At 40.0% G+C, this 20650-nt stretch overlaps 1 protein-coding gene across 3 annotated transcripts in view; it reads left to right on the forward strand.

Moving 5' to 3' along the window:
- ST7L (suppression of tumorigenicity 7 like) overlaps positions 1-20650 on the forward strand; it is a 225030-nt gene that overhangs the window by 28412 nt on the left and 175968 nt on the right. For all 3 annotated transcript variants that reach the window (XM_006895714.1, XM_006895713.1, XM_006895715.1), the window contains exon 3: positions 4123-4285. In XM_006895714.1, coding sequence (XP_006895776.1) covers positions 4123-4285 — 163 coding nt within the window. The remainder of the gene's footprint in view (positions 1-4122; positions 4286-20650) is intronic.

The following is a 20650-nucleotide window of genomic DNA, read 5'->3' on the forward strand; positions in this document are numbered from 1 at the left end:
GTTGGCCTACATTTTTATTTTGAAATTCTGTTATTATACTCTTTCCTCTTTTTGCATTGTAGTTGTCTTCATTTATGAATTGATACCTCTACTACCTTATTTTTTGTTTAGTAAGTTTATTTTAATTTCTGTAATTCTAGGGGAGCTCTGGTGGCCTAGTGGCAAGGAGCTGCAACTACAATCCGAGAAGTACACGTTTCGAATCCACCAGATGCTCTGCCGGGAAAAGGAGGAACAATCTCCTCCTGTACCAGTCAGATCTGATTTGATGGTACACTCATACAAAAATACAAAAAAATAAAATAAAATAAAGTTTATGTAATTCTATGTCTGGTTCCGTTTATGAGTGATGTCGTGGATGCTAATTTTGAGCTAGTTTTGTTATATTGTTGATTTTTGGTCCAAAGAACTTCTTTTCATGTTTCTTGAAAGAATGATCTAGTTTTCACCAATTCCCTTGGTACCTGTTTATGTGGAAATGTACTAATTTCACCATCATATTTCAGGGTCAATTTTGCTGAGTATATAATTCTTGGTTGGCATTCTCCCCCATCTTCCTTAAGCATTTTATATATGCCATCATTTCCTTCTTGCTTGCATGGTTTCTAATAAGAAATCTAAGCTTAGTGTTATTGTTTGTTTTTTGTAGGTAGCACTTCTTTTTTCTGAGTTCCTTTAGTATTATTTCTTTGTAACTTTGGAAAATCTGATGATGTTTTATTTTGTTGTTTTCCTTTTAAGGTCTATTATCTTTGATTTTTACTTAGCTTTTTTCACTCCTTTCTATAAAAAAAGTATTTTATATTGGTTTACATTCAAAAGTTGTGTACATTGTGGTTTGTTTATATACATTGTTTCATGCATTCTTCCGTGCACAGTGGCATTCACATTATCATTACCATGCATTGCTTTTTAGAAAATCTGCTTCTTATATATGTATCTTTTCCTAGTTAGGGACTTTTCTCCTAGCAACTCTTTCTCTGCTTTTTGTTCTTTTTTTAAAAAGTTCTTATTCTAGAATTTCTATCACACACAATTTGTTTCTTTTGATTCTATCCCACATAATTTCTGTGCTTTCTTTCCTGTCTCCCTAATTTTTCCCCTATCAGATTAGTATGAAAGAATCTGTCCTCCTTCTCCCTAATTCTGCTTTTTCAATTCTGTTTCTTTTTTTCCTTTCTAATGTGTTATCTGTTCTCAAATTTTATCCTTAATAGTCTGAATTTCAATCAGCTGTTTTTGTATTGCTTGTAATTTTCCATTTATTTTATCTGCTTGCTTTTGTACATTTTTAAATTCTTCTAGAGTTTTGCCCGTGTTTTCCTTTACTTTGTTTGTCATTTCCTATAACTTTTTCTTAATCCAGTTAACACTTAACTAACATTCTTTTGAATTCCTTATCAAGAAGTTCCAATAGCATGTCAAGGAACTCTTATATATTGTTGGTGGGATTGGAAAATGTTACAACCACTCTGGAAGGCAGTTTGGTGCCTCCTCAAAAAGCTGATCATAGAAATTCCGTATGACCCAGCTATTCCACTAATTGGAATATTCCCTGAGAAAATGAGAACTGAGGCACAAATGGAGACTTGTACACCCGTGTTCATAGCAGCATTATTCACCATTACAAGAACATGGAAACAGCCCAGATGTCCAAAACCAAATTAATGGATTGAGTAATTATGGTACATTCACACAATGGAATACTACGCAACATCCAGGAGCAATGATTTTGTAAATTATTACCTAACTTGGGAGGGACTGGAGAACATTATGTTGAGTGAACTAACTCAGTCTCACAAGAACAATTATTGTATAAAACCATTATTATAGAATGAGTATAAGGATCCAAGTGTGGGGGGTGAAGCAGAGCGATGTGGATGTGCAGGGGGGAGGGGACATTAATCATGGAGTTGTGCAATTTGATGGAGGGGTGAGAGGAATTGAAAGAATTTGTTCTGGAAAGCAATGCATTAGAATTTTGTAAATAAACTAGTATAATAAGCAAACAAAAAACTAACAAAAAACCCCCAAAAAATATTTCTTAAAAAAATATTTTTGTTGTTCTATATTTTGGTTACATTTTTGCTCCATCTTACCCTGAGTTTTTTTGTGTTTTTTTTTAGTGGTTTAAAATTGTCTATTTCCTCCAAGGCATTATTTTGTCCTTTCATTTAGATAGATCTGATTGAGACATGTGAGTATACTGTGTAGCTAACAACTACTAGAGTGTCACATTCTGTCTTTTGGTAGCGCTAATAGAGGTTTTTTTACAGTTCTCTGTTCAAATCAAGCTGTCTAGGGTATATTGGGCTGCTTGATTGTAATCCTTTGTTGATCTGGTGGTGGAAGAGGAGCTTGCCTTTATTCTTGCACTGTGTGTGAAGCTGCAGGAGGTGTATGCATGGCTGGGCTGTGTCTTTACTGTTGCTATCTGTTGCCCAGTGAGACAAAGCAAAATAGAATAACAACAAAAGCCTCTTTGCTGTATAGCTGTCCCTCGAGCAGTTTTTCGGGGTAAGGTGGGAGATTATCCATCTTTCTTCTGTGGAGCAGCTTGTAAGTTCTAGCTACTTGCCTTTGTGTTTGCAGTCCACCTGCTTACCTACAACCAAAAATAAAATTGGACAGTAAAAGACAATCCAAAATGAAGGATTATCAGGGTAAGGGGGGGGGGGAAACAAAGAAGCAAACACACACACACACACACACACATAAAGTCAAGGGAGAAGGGAAAAGCTACGAGAAAAAGAAAAGGATATATCAATGAGGAGGAAACTTCACAATAAAAATAGACGCAAATAAGGGGAGCTCTGGTGGCCTAGTGGCAAGGAGCTGCAACTACAATCCCAGAGGCGCACAGTTCGAATCCACCAGATGCTCTGCCAGGGAAGGAGGGACAATCTCCTCCTGTACCAGTCAGATCTGATTTGACGGTACACTCACACAAAAATAATAAAATAAAAAAAAAACAGACACAAATAAAAAACCAGAAAAGCTACGTGAAAGAACAAATGAAAGGATCCTCTTTGTGGAGGGGCAGAAACATACTGTCTGCTCTTTGTGACTTCCATATCAGCAGAAGGTTGAGGTTGGGTTGCTCCAGCAGGGCAGAGTTTCTACTCATCTGCCAGGTGGCTGAAGGTTCAATATATAACTCATACCACAGACAGCACCTGGCAGCAAGGAGTAGGTACATCCAGCCCAAGATGAGCTTTCTGCTAGTCTCAGAGCTTCCTAGGCTAGAATGCCTGGCCAAGGATGATGTCTAAACCCATTCAGGGGATAGTGAAGGCAGAGTACCTAGTCAGAGATAGCACACTTTGCTGGTGTGAAGAGGCAGTCCCTGCTAACAACATACACTTTATAATGGGTGTGCCACCACCCCAAATGTAAGTGTACTGGACATAAAATCCGCAAGGGTGCCCAGTGAGAAGAGTTGCTGCTCACAAATCCAGGGACTAGCTCTAAATCAGGCTTAGACAATCTGTCAGAACTCTGAGTGAATTTCTGAATGTAGATGTATGTGTGTGCTCCTAGCACAAGATGCAAAATGACAGAAGCTTGGCCTTAGGGGAAGCTGGGCTAGGGGCTGGGATAACACTGCTCACTATTTAGTATGATAGGGGAGAGTCACTCCTCTTGGGTAGACACAGGGAACAAGCAAGAGATCACATTTTCCTTATCAAGCAGCAGGGGATGTGACACCAATTCAGTCCTGAGTTCTCCCACCTGAAAGCTGACCACAAAGGTTCAAAATGGCCATATCTCAATTATTATAATTCCTCACTCTGTTTGCTCCATTTTTTCCATTCAGTTTTTTTCATTTGTCAGTGTTTGACCTTTCTAAAATATACTTCTTTGAAAATTCAAGGTTTAGGATTATCATCTGTATCTGTTTTGTGGTATCTTGGAGATGACTGAAGAGTGTCTAGCCTGTTGTCTGTTGTCTCTTCCATTTTACCCAAAAGTCTCAAAAAGAGTATATTTTTACAAGCAGGTTTAAATGTAAACATCTAGAAATGTTTGTGTTTCTTTTTTTCTTTTTTAGAAAAAGTTTTCATGTGATCTCGCATATTTGCTGATCTATTTTAACCAAAAGTTATTTCCTCTTTGCCATAGATATTTGAATGGTGGTACTTCCATAAGCACGGTACATCTTTTATTGAGCAAGTATCTGTGAGCCATTTGCGACTACTAATGGGAGGAACAGAGAGCAGTGTTTCAGAGCCAGGTTCTCCTTCTGGCAACAGAGAAAGTGAAACCAGCAGACAGAATTTGTCAGGTAACTGTTTATGTTATATCTTCTCAGAGCTATATTGTTAAGATTGAGTTTGGTTGTGGGAGATAGGAAACTAAAAAAGCAACAGAAAAGTTTGTTTTTCTTTCATGTAAATATTGCCAATCTATGGCAAATATGACACAGTGATTGCAGCAGTGGGCTTGAGGGTGTAAGAGATTGTGAGGATGGTACAGGTTAGGATAGGATAGGGTTCAGATCTGTTGATGACAGAGTCACTGTGAGTTGTACTTGACTTGATAGCACCTAACATCAATAACAGCAAATATGGAGAGATCTGTGATCATCAGATACCCAGGCTCTTTGTTTTGTTTGCCCAATATCACCAAATGACATTTTTACCTGTAGTCCAAGATAGTTATCCTGACTTCAGCCAATCATAATCCCTATTCTTATAAGCAAGGATGATAAAAGACAATGTAAGCATTGCCCTTGTTGCTGTTGTTATGTGCCTTCAAGTTGCTTGCAACTCATAGCAATCCTTATGTACAACAGCCCTAAACTCTGTTCTGTCCTATGCCAGTCTCACTGTCTCCAGTACACCCATCCCGTTTACCCCAGTCACTGAATCAACCCACCTCATAGAGGGCCTTCCTCTCCTGTGCTTAGCCAATGCCAATTTTCCTACAGCCATCCACAGCATCCAAGGATACTTTCTAGAACCTTTAGATACTTTTTCTGTTTATCTTTTAATAGTTATACCTGTGTTACTTAGCCACACCATAAGAGAAAAGGATATCTGGTAGTGTAGTACTTTATGTGTTGGGTTGCTGATCAAATGGTCAAGAGTTCAAATCTACCAGTTGCTCCAAAGGAGGCAGTCTACTTTCACTGGTGTTTACAAGCTTGGATTCTTGGTGGAGAATCTTCATGAGCAGGAATCAAACTGGTGGCAGTACATTTGGGTGGGAAGCCTTAAGAAATGTAATCAGTTTCTCAGGGAATAATATTGTTGCTGTGTGCCAACAATCGAAACTGATTCATAGCTTACCGTCCAGCAGGTTTTCAGAATTGTTAAATTGTATGAGAGGAGATTGCTTATCCTTCTCCTGTGGAGCAGCTGATGGATCCAAACCATGTGCCTTTGGGATTGCAGCTCAGCTTCTTGCCATTAGTGTTACTGAATGCAAGGGGTTCTTTCCATAGTCAATTGCCAATAAGACAGATGGATTGCAATATCCATAAGCACTTTATTACAGATCTGGGAGAAAGCAGTGAGATCCTTCTCAGAGAATGCCTCCCTGTCTGGGAGTGGTCATTAGGCTTTTATACCACAGTTAGACACCAACTCACTCAACAATGCACCTTTGTTAGTAAAATCAAAGAATTTCCACATCTGAAAAAAAAAATTCATACACAGTAAACAGGAAACCTATGACTGAGAAAAATAGGTCCTGAAAAGATAAAGGCTAACTCAGGAAAGATACACCTTCCCTCCTGGCAAATAGGCAGATTAAGATACAATTTACATATGACTGGGAAAAATAGTTTCAAAAAATTACATACTAATCCTGAAAGATGTATTTCTTCTCCTGGTAAACAGACCACTTAAACTACTTTACATGACCTAAGAAAGGAAACAAAGAAGAATTCTCAGGCAAAGTAACCAGTTTTGTAGGCTAAGAAAACTGATGTCAGTTTTAGTTTTATCATTGATACATAAATATATTAGATAGATAGAAGATAGATAGATGATAGATAGATAGATAGATAGATAGATAGATAGATAGATAGATACAACTGATAAAAAGATTTGTTGTTGTTGTTGTTGTTGATTGCAGTGGAGTATGGCTCTTAGCAACTCTATGAACAAAAGATCTAATGCTTTTCCATAACTATTGTCATTTCTCCAAGTTCATAGAGTTTCCATAGGTTTGTAGTTTAGGAAGTGGGTACCACTTCTGCATCCAAACCTGTTTTACAGCTGGGAGCTCCACCAAACACTGTCTACATTGGAAAACCATTATGGTGTTGGATACCCCAATGGCACAAGGTTCAGCATCACCCAAACCCAGATTACCTCGGTACAGCAAATTGACAAAGATTGATGTACAAAGTAGAAGAATGTTCCTCCAAATATAACAAATATAGTCTCACTTAGCAGTAGTTTAGTGTTGTCAAGTCAAATATGACTCATGAAAACCCTATGAACAAAAGACCTTAACTCTCTTCTATAACTAACAGCATTTCTGTATGTATAGAAGACCCAAGGATGGAGGTCTGCTAAAGGATATGTCTTTAAAATTTCATAGGCTATAGGCCCGTGGGCCAAGTTTGTTAATGTTAGATTGAACATTCTTTAAGTGGTACAGGAGTCATATGTCTATTTGTTGTACTGAATAACTTGGAATTGCTGTGATACTAAGCATTGTGCCACAGTAATGTTAAATACCATAATGGTTACCCATCATAGACAGTGTTTGGAGGGGCTTCCAGATTGATTCGGGTTTGGAAGCAGGAGTGGCATCCACTTCCTAAACCAGATGCCTCTAGAAACTCAATGAAAACTATAAAGATATAGAGCTAGATAGATGATAGATGATAGATTAGATAGATAGATAGATAGATAGATAGATGATACATATATACATACGTACATACATATAGAGATAGAGATAGAATTCTGAACTTATTAATACCACTCCATCACTAGGACACAGCATTATTATTGACAAAGATAAAAGAATCAACTGTCACTGCTGACAGTGCAAATTAGGAAAAAGAATGTTCTCAGGATAATTACATGTTAGGTGGAATTGTGTTGACTACAACTGACAACAACTGTATGAACAATAGATCTGAACCTTGCCCTATCCTCACAATCTCTGCTATCCTCAAGTCTATTCTTGCAGTTACTATGTCAGTCCACCCCCACCCCCCCAATCCATAAGTTCTTTATTACAGTGGGAGGACAGTGAGATTTCCCTAAAAAATTGCCTCCCTGTCTGGGAGTGGTCATTAGGTTTTTATACTTGGGTTAGACTTTTGTTAGTTTAAGTTATAGTGTTTCTATATTTGAAAAAACAGTTCATAAATAGTTACTAAGCAACTTATAAAATAGTTAACATATGACTGAGAAGAACAGGTTTGAAAAAGTAAATGTTAATCCAGAAAAGGTACATTTCCCTTCCTGATAAATAGGCAGTTTCAGACACAATTTATATATGACTGAGAAAACCTGTTTCAAAGAGGTAAGTGCTAATCTAGGAAAGATACGTTGCCTCTCCTGGTAAATGAGCAGTTTAAAGTACTTTACATGACTAAAGAAAAGGGAAAAAAGAATTCCAAGGCAAAGTAACTAGTTTTGTAGGCTGGAGAAAACTGATACCGGTTTTATAACTATAGTTTTATAATTGATAAATATTTAGAGAATTCTGACCTTATTAATACCGCCTCATAATTCCCCTGCTCTTTTTATATCAGTCTTATATCTATAAGACAAAAGTCATGGGTTGATTCTTGGGGAAGTAGGGCTTCTTTACAAAGAGATTTTATTTATTTTTTTTTTTCATTTCCATTAATTCATTGTTGCACTTTCCTCCCCTCCCAACCCTCCCCTCTAGTACACTACCCTCCTGGAAAAGTAAAAGAAAAATTCTTTCATTGTTTTACAATCCCTCCCCCCAGGTCCACTCCACTATGTAGCCTTGGCTCTGGACTCCTGTCATGGCAAAAATACCTAATCACATATCCGTTTTAAACAGTTTTCTCCCTCATCTGTTTCAATGCAGTATACATTAGTGAATCCATCTTTCTCAATCTCTCCTCCCCCCCCAATTCCGTTGTTTTCAACTCCTTGCTATTGTGAACAAAGCCGCAATAAACATGGGTGTGCATATATCTGCTTGGATGTCAGTTATGGTCTCTTTGGGTTATATTCCCAGTTGTGGAATTGCTGGGTCAAATGATATCTCTATTTGCAACTTTTTGAGAAAACGCCATACCGCCTTCCACAGTAATTGCACCAAAATACTATTACTTTTGTCAGCTCTTCAACTTTTCTATTGTGGTTAAAAGCTTAAGTCTTGTTTTTCTTTTCTCACTTTTTAAAGTTAAGGAGTTAAAAATTTACAAGTATCTATACTGATTCACTGCACTAAATTTACTAGTTTTTACTTATTTTAAAGGTTATAGGAAACGTTAACTTTTAAAAGAGAATTAAGGGGGAATGGAGCTTTTTCTTTTTTTTTTAAATTGTGAGGTTTAATCCAGTGGGAGTGACTGGCTGAACTTTGTGATCCATCCACCTTCACTTCCTTTGCTGACAATCTGTCTGTGGAACAGGGTTCAGGTTCTGGAATGAAACTCAGTGTTCAGGTTACCTATAGGAAAGGTAGCAAACTTGGGGGGTGTGGCATGAGGACAGGATACTGGAAAAATGTGTCTTCTCAGCCTCTCAGGTGCTGGTGGCATGGCTCTTGACTGAGTGTCCTCTTGGGTGAAAACACCACATGGCTCCAGCAGTGGCTCACTTGGTCCCTTTGCTCAATCTCTCTTTACTGTCCTCTCCCACGATCCAAGCCAAATTCCCTGTGCTCTGCATAGGCCTTTCCCATGGTGAAAGAAACCTCCATGTCAGTCCATTTTATTGAGGATCTTCTTCACTTTCACTGTCCCTCTACTTTTCACAATATGATATCTTTTTCCAAGGACTAGTGCTTTCTGACAACATGCCTAGATAGATGACGTTTTACCAATCTTCCTTCAAAGAAGCACCTTAATTTTACTTCCTCCAAGCCAGATTTTCTTGTTCTTTTAGTAGTCCATAGTGTAATCAATACTCTTTGTCATTACCACAGTACAAAGACATTAATTCTTTTGTTGTTGTTGTTTGCTGTCAAGTCAGAAGCAACCCATAGCTGACCCTCTAGTGGGTTTTCAGAGGCAGTAAATCACATGGAAGGAGATTATCTGTCCAGAGTGGCTTGTGGGTTTGAACCTCATGCCTTTAGAACTGCAGTGCATCCTCTTACACTAGACCACCAGAGCCCCCTTAATTCTTCATTAGCTTTCCTTATTCATTGTCCAACTTCCACATGCATATGAAGCAATTGAAGATACCAGGGTTTGGGTCAGTTACAGCATAGTTTTTAAATTTATACCCTTGCTAATTAGCACCTTCAAGAGGTTTATGACAGCACATTTGCTTAATATGTTGTCTTTTGATTTTTTGACTGCTGCAGCCATGGGTGTTGATTGTGAATTCAACTAAAATTAAATCCTCAACAACGTCAATCTTTTCTCCTTCTAGCGTGGCATTGCCTATTGGTCCAGTGATAGCAAAAGAGCAAGGGTCACATGGGGATGGCCATATCTGACTTTTACCAACTTCACAATAAGGAACTATCCCGTTTAATAAAACAACAACAACACAAAACCAATTCCTTTGAGGTCAGACATGTCCTCCAAACTCCTGTACTTCTTTCTACTCATCCCAGAACCAATATTATTGTTCCTTTGGATTAGAAATCCATAACAATAGCTCATAGACAACACAGGGAAGTCTACTACCAATATCCTTTGTAAACTATTACTCAAACCACAATTTTAAAAGCAAACCTAAACCCCATATTCCAGACTTGGTGCCAAGTATTTTCTTTCTTTTTTAATTTTATTGGGAAAAACATGTTAAGGGTACACAGAGGTGAGGGCTGGGAGCAGAAGGGTGAGGATGGGCAGGGATGCATTTGCAAGGCTGCACAATTTGGTTGGGGGGGGGCAGGTGAGGGAAATGAAAAGGATCCAGTGGGGATCAGATGATACAGGGCAATGGTAAGCATAGTCCAATGGTGATTAAACAAACTGTCTTTCACTTGTGGGTTTCTCATTTGGGAATTGGGTGCAGACTCTCTGGCTTCTTCATGCGTTGATGTGAAGGGGAAAGGGAGCACACTTTATCACCTTACTGGTGGTCTTGGGTTGAAGCTACTTGCCTTCTTGTTCTGTTAGAAGATATTTTCCTGACATTTACTCCCCTCTGTACTGCAAAGTGTTTTCCAAGGTGGGTCAGTAGGGATGGCTGACTGAACCCTGAGGCTCCATCCTCCTTTGCTTCCTTAACTGCCCATTGCATTTCCTTTTTGTCTCTGGAACTGGGTTTAGGGTCAGGTCTGGAGTAAAACTCAGTGTTAAGGTTATTTATAGAAAAGGGAGCAAATCTAGAGAGAACAAACTTGTGAGTTACAAATAGAAGAGCTTTAGGGGTGTTATTTACGGTGTAAGTGATTACTTACTGGGGGAGAGGGTGGAGGAAAGTAGTCTTGATAAAATTCTTTGTATACCCTAGGCAGTTTTTCCTACTCAGGGGTCGGATGACACAATCCGAGGCCTGAGAGGAGTTCACCCCGAGGGCTGTCTTGCCTCCCCGGGTACCGGACAAACCACCCACCCCGAGGACCAGATGGCAACCCCCATGGGCCTGGCGACACACCCCAAGGACTGGCTGGCACACTCCCACCAAAGCCCCCCCCCCCAAGTTCAGACCGTTTGCCTCATTGAAGACCATGTGGCCAGGGACAGCATCCCCAATTCTGGTACCGCCACCATTACCCCCTCCCTCAATAAGTAGTCATACTGTAATTTGAAGTAGGTGTCACTGCCCTCCCCCTTTATAAATGGAGAAAGGGACCTGAGAGTGGTAAACAAACATACCCCCTCAGGTCTAAACAGTTCTTGGAAAAGGCAGACAGCAGATCAAAAGATGTGATGCATTGAGGATATCTGCCATCTTGGACATGCTGCCACAGTTAAATGTCATCTAGTCGGCGAGCTCTGGTGGCGTAGTGGTAGGAAACTGCACTGCAATCCCAGAAGTGCATGGTTCAAATCCACCAGATGCTTTGCTGAAGAAGGAGGAACAATCGCCTCCTGTACCAGTCAGATCCAATTTGACGGTACACACATAAAAAGAATAAATAAATAAATTTTTAAAAATGTCATCTAGTCGTAAACAGCTCACAGAGACTCTCATCAATCCATTGCATTGGTAATCTTCCTCTCTGGCCTGCCCAGGGAAACCCCAACCTACTGCTGCCGCCATCTTGGCTCCGGGAATTTTCCCCAGAACCAGTCCACACTGCTGTGGTTGTGGTGGCTCTGCTGCACCAGCCTGGGTGGTGGTGGTGGTGGGGAGGTGTGCCTACTATCCATCTCGGGTGAGGGGATCCCTGGGGTCCAGCGGTGGAGCCTCATGGAGCTGCAGTGGCAGCAGGGGGCTGGGAGCACAGGACTCGCCCATTCCTCCCTAGGAATCCTTGATCTCCTGATGTTGAGCCTCAATCCGCACTGAAGACCAGTCATCAGCTGTTTAACTATTCAATTATCAATAAACAGAGGTCTGTAGAAGGCCATGGTGGCCCTCCTCCATGTGGTCTGCTGCTCCCGCAGCTTGCCACGTTGTTTCTGCCGCCTCCACCATCTTGGAATCCACGCCAAGTATTTTCTGATGTCATATATTCTCCCAGGTGCCTGAATCACTAAATCCTCTGCATTTCCTCCTTAATTTCTCTCAAATCTCTCCGTTTCTTATTGCTTGTCCTGCCCCTATCCACCAGTATATCTTGGCAATATTTCTGCAACACTTTTATAAATCACCACTCTTGGCACCAGCAGTCAGAAAATGAAAAGATGAATTGCATTAGGTATATCTCCTGTCAGGGACCTTTCCAGAGTACTGAGAAGCAATGATGTCATTCTAGAGACAAATAGGTCTGCCTTGGAGAAGATGAAACCAAATTTCTCCTTGGAGGCTAGGATTTTGAAGCTCCATCTCACATACTTTGTGCACGTGTCTAGGAGAGACCAGTCCTTGGAGAAGGACATTGTGCTTGAAAGGGATGACACAAGAGAGGAAGACCCCAGATGAGTTGGATTGATACAGTAACTGGGGAAATGGGGTTGGTGCGTCAGAAGCAGAGAGACTGGCTCAGGACAGGACAAGCTTCAAAGCTGCTGTACATAGGGTCATTATGGGTTGAAGGCAAGTTGATGGCACATATCAACAACAACAACTACAACTATATATGTACATGTTATATACTATGATATATTTGTTTTTGTTGTTGTTATTGTTGTGTACCATCGAGTTGGAATTGACTCATTGATGACCCTCCAGAGGGTTTTCAGAGGTAGTTAATCACTTGAGAGGAGATTGTCCATATTTTTTCCATGGAGCAGCTGGTGGATTTGAGCCAGGAAATCCAAAGACGAACTGCATTGAGAAAATCTACTGTCAGGGACCTCTCCGGAGTGGTGAAGAGAAACTACATCAGTATGGAGACCAAGATACACCTGATCCAGGTCATAGTCTTTGTAATTACTTGCTATGCGTCAGAAAGCTGGACATTGACTAGGAGGAGAACTGATGCTTTTGAGCTGTGGTGCTGGAGAAGAGTATCACATATACCATAGACTTCCAGGAGAATGAAACAGGTTCATCCTCGGGAGTGTGAAACTGGGCTGCTCCTCGAAGGCAAGGATTCTGAGGTTTCATCTGAAATACTTTGGGCATGTTGCAAGGAAGGGCCAGTCCTTGGAGAGGGACGTCATACTTGGAAGGGTGGAGGGACAGTGCAAGAGAGGAAGACCATAGATGAACAGGATCAGTGACTGGGGTAATGAGGGTAGGCATGCCACAGACAAAAAAAGGTTGGCACAAGATAGAGCAGGTTTCAGGACTAATGTATGTAAATTCTCTAAGAGTTGCAAGCAACTCGATGGCGCATAAGAATTACAACAACCTTTCGGTTACCAGTACAATGCCTTACTACTAGGCCACCAGAACATACATAAAATATATTTCTATATATATATGGATCTTGGGAGAAAGCAGAGAGTACCAGAGGAATGTCTATCTGTGTTTCATTGACTATGCAAAGGCTTTTGACTATGTGGATCACAACAAACTGTGGTTGACTCTGAGAAGAATGGGAATCCCATAACATTGATTGTGCTTATGCGAAACCTATACTTGAACCAGAAGGCAGTTATCGGAACAGAGGAAGGAGACACTGCATGGTTCAAAATCGGGAAGGGTGTCCTCCAGGAATGTATTCTGTCTCCATACCTTTTCAATCTGTAATCAGAACAGATCATCCAGATGCTGGGCTATACGAGGAGGAATGTGGCATTAGGATTGGAGGAAGATTCATCAACAACTTGCGTTATGCAGATGACACAACCCTGCTTGCTGAAACTGAGGAGGACCTGAAGCGCTTGCTGCAGAAGGTCAAGGACTGCAGCCTCAATATGGCTTGAAGCTCAACATCAAGAAAACAAAGATTCTCACCTCTAGGCCAATTGGCAGCATCAGTATGGATGGTGAAGAGATTGAGATTGTTAACTTTTTAGTTTGCTTGGTTCCATAATCAACACTCTTGTTACCAGTGAATTGCATTGGGAAAGTCATCTATCAGGGACCTCTCCAGAGTACTGAGTAGCAGTGATGTCAGGCTGGAGTCTAAGGTGTGCCTGAACTGGGTCATAGTCTTCATAATTGCGTGCTATGCACCAGAGAGCTGAACAGTGACTAGGGATGATAGAGAATTTATGCCTTTGAGCTGTGGTGCTGGAGAAGAGTGTTGAATATATCAGGGAGATATATGTGGGAGAACGAACAGGTTTGTCCTGGAGAGGGTGAAATCGGGCTGCTTCTTGGAGGCAAGGATTCTGAAGCTTCATCTGACATACTTTGGGCATGTTACAAGACCTTGGAGAGGGACATCATGCTTGGAGGGGTGGAGAGACAGCATAAGAGAGGAAGACCCTCGATGAGATGGATCTATTCAGTGATTGGGGTAATGGGAGTAGCTGTGTCAGAGACAGTGAGGTTGGCACAGGATAGAACAGGATTTAAGGCTCTTGTACACAGGGTTGCTATGAGTCACAAGTGACTTGATGGCACTTAACAAGAACAATATATAAGTTATGGTGCTGAAGAGGAGGCTTGAACATCCCATGGACTTCCAGAAAAACAAATAGGTGTGCCCTGAAGAAGGTGAAACGAAGTTTCTCCTTTGAGGCTAGGATTTCCACCCCCCCCCCCCCCCGCATTGGCATATTCACTGGTATATTCAGTTGTAAATTGGGATCAGTCCTTGGAGAGGGGCATCATGCTTGGGAGGGTGGAGGGACAGCACAGGAAAGGAAGATCCTGGATGAGATGGATTGATTCCATCACTGGGGAAATGGGGATAGATGTGTCAGAAACAAAAAGATTTTCAAGGGATAGAGCAAGGTTTAGGGCTTTTGTACATAAGGTTGCTATGAGTCACAGAGGACTTGATGGCACATAACAGCAACAACAACATACAGACTGAACAGGTATGGAGACAGAATACATCCCTGACACACTCTGTTCCCAGTTCCAAACCATGCAGGGCTCCCCTCCTCCATTCACACAAGAGCCTCCTGCTTCAGGTATAGGTTCCTCATGAGCACAATCAAGTACTCTGGAATTCCCATTCTTCTCAATGTCAATCACAACTTGTCATCGTCCACACAGTCAAATGCCCTTGTATAGTCAATAAAGTACAAATTGACATTCTTCTTTTATTCCTTACTTTCAAGCCAGGACCCATCTGACATCAGCAATGATTTCTCTGGTGCCACTCAATTCTCATGTTAAAATTTTTTGGGTTGTTTCTGATAATTTTCTTTGTATTCTGTGACCCCCACACAAGTAACCCCTAACTTAGACTGATTCTTCCTCATACATTGTCTCAACACCTTTCTACCCTTGTATTCTATCATTAATTGTATCTCGTTTCTAGATTGTTATGATATCTTAACTGATTTCAGGAAATATATACATTAGAGTTGTATATTTTTTTCCATACCTATTTAATCTGTATGCTATGCCAACCATTTGAGAAGCTTGACTCTCTGAAGAAGATTGTGACCTAAAGATCAGAGGACGATTCATCAACTACCTGCATTATGCAGATAATACAACTTTGCTTGCTAAAATAAGGAGAACTAAAATGCTTGCTTCAGAAGATCAAAGACTACAGTCTTCAATAAGGATTACATCCCTCAACATGAAGAAGTGAAAATTCTTATCACTGGACCAATAAGCAACATTATGATTGATGGAGAAAAGATTGAAATTGTTAACAATTTCATCTTATTTGGATCTATAATCAACACCCTTGCCACTGGAGGTCAGAAGATCAGATGTATTGTGTTATGCAAGTCGGCTGTCAGGGACCTCTCCAAAGTACTGAAGAACAATGATGTTAATTTGAAGACTAAAGTACACCTGATTCAAGCCACAGTCTTATCTTTTCAATCACTTGCTATGCATCTGAGATCTGGAAAATGAACAAGGATGACAGAAGAATTGATGCCTTTGAATTGTGTTGATGAAGAGTACTGAACAGCCCATAAGATGCCAAAAGAATAAACAGATATGGCTTGGAAAAAGTGCAGCCACAGTGCTCCTTGGAGACAAGATTGACAAAACTTTATCTCACATACTTAGAGCATGTTGTTCAGAGAAGGTGGAAGGTCAGTGAGAGAGAAGACCCTCAATTAGACGAACTGACACAGTGACGGTAGCAATGGGCTGATGTGTATCAGAGATGATGAGGATGGCACAGTCTAAGAGATCAGATCTCTTGTTTATAGGATTGCTCTGGGTTATACTCGACTGTACAGCGCCTAACAACAATACATTAACTAGCCTGTTCTCTTACTGTGCAAAAAAATTAGTTCTCAAACTTTTTAGATTCATGATTCTTTTATACCGAAAGTATGGAAGTTCTCAAAAAGTTTTTTTGTTTAGATGGATTATATCCATCAAGAGTTTATTGTTAGGTGTGAGTCAGTTCTTCTGACTTATAACCATCCTACTATGTAGTGAAACAAAACACTGCCTGGTCCTGTGCCAGCTTCACAAACATTGCTGTGTTAGAACTCACTGTAGCAGCCATTGTGTCAATTCATAGCACTGAGATTCTTCCTGTTTTTGCTGTTCCTACACTTTTATCAAGCATGATGTCCTTCTCCAGTCACTGATCCCGTTAGCATGTCAAAACCACATGAAACTAATTTCTCCACCCTCTTTTCTAAGGAACTTATTTATCAATATTTAATATGTTGAAAATGAAAATAAAAATGGAAAGTTACTCTTTTAAAAACAAGAATCAACCTATTGCCTGCTAACATAATATGTAAGTAACTCCAACACAGAAAAGAGTATGGGAAGAAGGCAGCCATTGTTTTATATTTAAATCTCTTTTACAGAAGACAGTTTATTTTCATTCTGCTTTCGTATGCAGTCTGTGGAGATGTATTATTTTAGCTACAATATATAAAGACAATATCATGTCACAAAGATATTGTAGTGGGAAAAGAGAGTCATATTTTAATAAACTAATAAAAATTGTGAATTTTCTTCCTTTTTGGTACTGTACAAAAGAATGATAAAATGTACTGTGTTAGTAATTATATTGTGAAATCTAATCATATAGCAGTAATTTGCATGCTCTGTCACTTTACTATCTTTTGGTTTATTTTATACCTTACCTAATTTTTAAATTTATATATCATGTTATAGCATTATGAATTAACCAGAGGGTACCTGGTGGTGGAGTGATTAAAGTATATGGCTGCTAACTCCAAAGTTGGTGTGTGTTTGGCAAAAAAAAATCTGACAGTCTGCTTCTGAAAGATTTACAGCTTTGGCTGCATTCTGGTGCAATTCTCCTCTGTCTTTTAGGGTTGCTGTGGGTCAGAATCAACTCAATAGCAAAGGATTTGGGGTCCGGTTTTTTTTATGCATTAGTTATTTGGAAAATATTTGTTTACTGAGTTATACATCTTCCAAATGTTGACATGTTTAATTGTACATTTGAAAGTTCACAGTTGTTAATATAACCACTACTTTCCTAGAAAAGTGTTTATAGATTGGGAAGTTGCCAGGCTTTTGGTAGATGCAAATTTGTCAAAATTTTAATATCCAATATTCACTTGAAAGCTCAAATTGTGTTGGCAATAAATACTGCTAGTCATTTTCCTTGAAATTAACAAACTCACTTTATTAATTTTTGAGAAAATATCAGTCAATTACCTGCTTGAATAACCATTAAATTTAAAAGAACTCTCAGGTTCTTTGAAGTAAAAGTAGTGTTCTGTGAAAAAGAAACCAGATAAGTTCACAAAACAGTTACTTTTACTAGAGATTACCATCATATGAGACTCTGATGGCTTCGTGGTTAAGGAGTTGCTCTGCCAAGGCAGGTGCTTCTAATTCAGCATCTGCTCTGTGGGAGAAAAGATGGACAGTCTCCTCCTGTGACATTTATGTTGTTGTTGTTATGTACCATTGAGTTGCCTGCGACTCATAGCGACCCTGCATACAGCAGCCCTAAACCCTGCTCTATCCTGTGCCAACCTCACTGTCTGTGACACACCTACCCCGATTACTCCCACTGAATCAGTCCACCTCATAGAGGTCTTCCTTTCCTGTGCTGTTCCTCCACCATCACAATCATGACATCCTTCTCTAAGGATTGGTCCCTTCTTGCAACATGTCCAAAGTATGTCAGATGAAGCTTCAGAATTCTTGCCTCCAAGAAGCAGCCTGGTTTAGTCCTCTCTTAAGATGAACCTGTTCGTTTTCTTAGCAGTCCATGGAATATTCAATATTTTCTCCACCACAGCTCAAAGGCATCAATTCTCCTTCTATCCTCCCTACTCATTGTCCAGCTCTCTGATGCATAGCAAGTGATTACAAAGACCATGGCCTGTATCAGGCGCACCTTAGTCTCCAGAGTGACACCATTGCTCTTCAGTACTTTGGCAAGGTCCCTAACAGCAGACTTTTCCATTGCAATACATCCTTTAATGTCTTGGCTGCTGGTACCAAGACTGTTGACTTTGGAGCTAAGCAAGCTAAAGCTGTGAACAATCTAATCTCTTCACCATCTAGCCTGATGCTGCCAATTGGCCCGTTGGTGAGAATCTTTGTTTCTTGATGTTGAGCTTCAATCCATATTAAAGACTGCAGTCTTTCTGCAGCAAGCACTTCAGGTCCTCCTCAGTTTCAGCAAGCAGGGTGTGTCATTGCTCACCAAGTTGTGTCAAGGAATCTGGAGAACCACTTGGTCAACTGATTGGAAGAGGTCTATATTTGTTCCCATTCCATAGAAAGGTGATCTAACAGACTGTGGAAATTATCGAACAATATTATTGATATCACATGCAAGCAAGGTTCTGCTGAAGATTATCCAAAAACGACTGGAACAGCACATCAACAGAGAACTGTCACAAGTGCAGGCTGTGTTTAGAAGGGGTGGTGGTACTAGGGATATTGTAGCTAATGTTAGATGGATCTTGGCTGGAATCAGGAAATACCAGAGGAATGTCTGTGTTTCATTGATTATGCAAAGGCGTTTGACTGTGTGGATCACAACAAACTGTGGCTGACTCTGAGAAGAATGAAGGAATTTTTCTTTTACTTTTCAAAGAGAAGAGTGAACTGGCAGGGTGGAGAAGGGAGGGGTGGGCAGGTAGAAAAATGCAACAATGAATGAATGGAAATCCAAAGTCTTTGTAAATGTTCATTAAAATTAATAAAAAAAAAAGAATGGGACTCCCAGAACACTTGACCATGCTAATGTGAAACCTATACTTGGACCAGGAGACAGTCATAAAAACAGAGCAAGGAAACACAGCATGGTTCAAAATAGGGAAAGGTGTACGCCAGGGTTGTGTCCTATCTCCGTACCTTTTCAATCTGTATGCAGAATGATTAGCTGGGAGGCTGGGCTGTATGGGGAGAAATGTGGCATCAGGATTGGAGGAAGATTCATCAGGATTCGTGAGATTTAGTCTTTGAAAACTCACTGGAGAATCAGCTATGATTTAGTTTCAACTCCATGGCACATAACACCACCAACAATAACCATCATACTTAGGAGCCCTAGTAATGAAGTAATTAAGTGTTTAAATGCTAACCAAAAATTGGTCAGTCACAATCACAATCTTCTCTGAGTGAGAAGATGTGGCAATCTGCTTCAGCAGGTACTTACAGCCTCAGAAATCTTCCAGAACAGTTCCACTTTGTCTTAATGGGTTACTATGAGTCAGAATTGACTTGGTGACAACAGTTTTCGTTTTGACTACAATAGTACTTTGGAGTCCCTGGGTAGCATGAACAATTAAGCACTATGTATTTTGAATCTACATAGAGACCTCTCAGAAGAAATTATAGTCTACCTCCAGAGTCACTGAAAGCCCTATGGGCACAGCTCTACTCTGAAAATACATGGGCCATCATGAGTTGGGACTGACTTAATGCAAACTAGTTTGGGGTTTTTGATACAATCATAATTGGTATGTTGTATAGATTAAATTGCTGTGGTTTTACTGCAAGGACGTGGATGAAGAATACGACTACTAGTACAGTTTGACTTGGCTCATGCTATCGTGCTAGTAGGTTTCTCCCTGATTATTAGTGCTATACCATCAGGGCTGGGACCAAGAGGAGACAAGGAAAACATAAAATGCACACAATTGAAGGAAGCACTTACTTTTAGGGTCATGCAACTGAGTTCAAGTCAACACAGTTAAAAAAGTAAATATGATATTGCTATTGATTATAAGAGCTTAGTGGTAAGGAAGCTTCCAACCCAAAGGCTCATGGTTCGAATCCACCAGCAGCTCCTTGGGACAAAGATGCTCAGTCTCTTCCCATGTGATTAACTGCCTCTGAAAACCTGCTGGAGGGTTAGCTAGGGGTTGGTCTTGACCTGATTTGTTGTGTGCTGTAGAGTTGGAACCAACCTTCTAGCAGGTTTTCAGAAGCAATAAATTACACAGGAGGAGATTATCCATCCTTCTTCTGTGGAACTGCTGGTGGTTTCTATTTTAGTGGTGTCCTTTCCTGGCTTTGGTATCAAGGATATGTTTGCTTCATAGAATGAGTCTGGGAGAATTCCATCTTACTCTATTTCCTGAAATAGTTTATGTAGAATTGGTGACAGTTCTTGTCTGAATGTTGGATAAAATTCACTGGTAAAACCATCTGGTTCAGGGCTTTTTTTGGTTAGAAGTTGTTGTATTACCTTTTCAATTTCTTCTTTTGTAATGAGTCTGTTCATATGTTCAATTTCGGTTTGTGTTAGTTTAGATAGGTTGTATATTTCTAAGTATTTGTCCATTTCCTCTAGGTTTACATATTTGTTTGAATATAGTTTTAATAATAATCTAATATTAACTTTTTAATTTTAGTTGATTCTGTTGTTATATTGCCTGATTCATCTCTTATTCGGATTATTTGTGTCTTCTTTTTTGGTGAGTTTTGCTAATGGTTTGTCGATTTTATTGACCTTTTCAAAGAACCAACTC

Source organism: Elephantulus edwardii, unplaced genomic scaffold (genome assembly GCF_000299155.1).
Source record: "Elephantulus edwardii isolate Elephantulus edwardi_28Jun2011 unplaced genomic scaffold, EleEdw1.0 scaffold00174, whole genome shotgun sequence".
Lineage (NCBI taxonomy): Eukaryota > Metazoa > Chordata > Mammalia > Macroscelidea > Macroscelididae > Elephantulus > Elephantulus edwardii.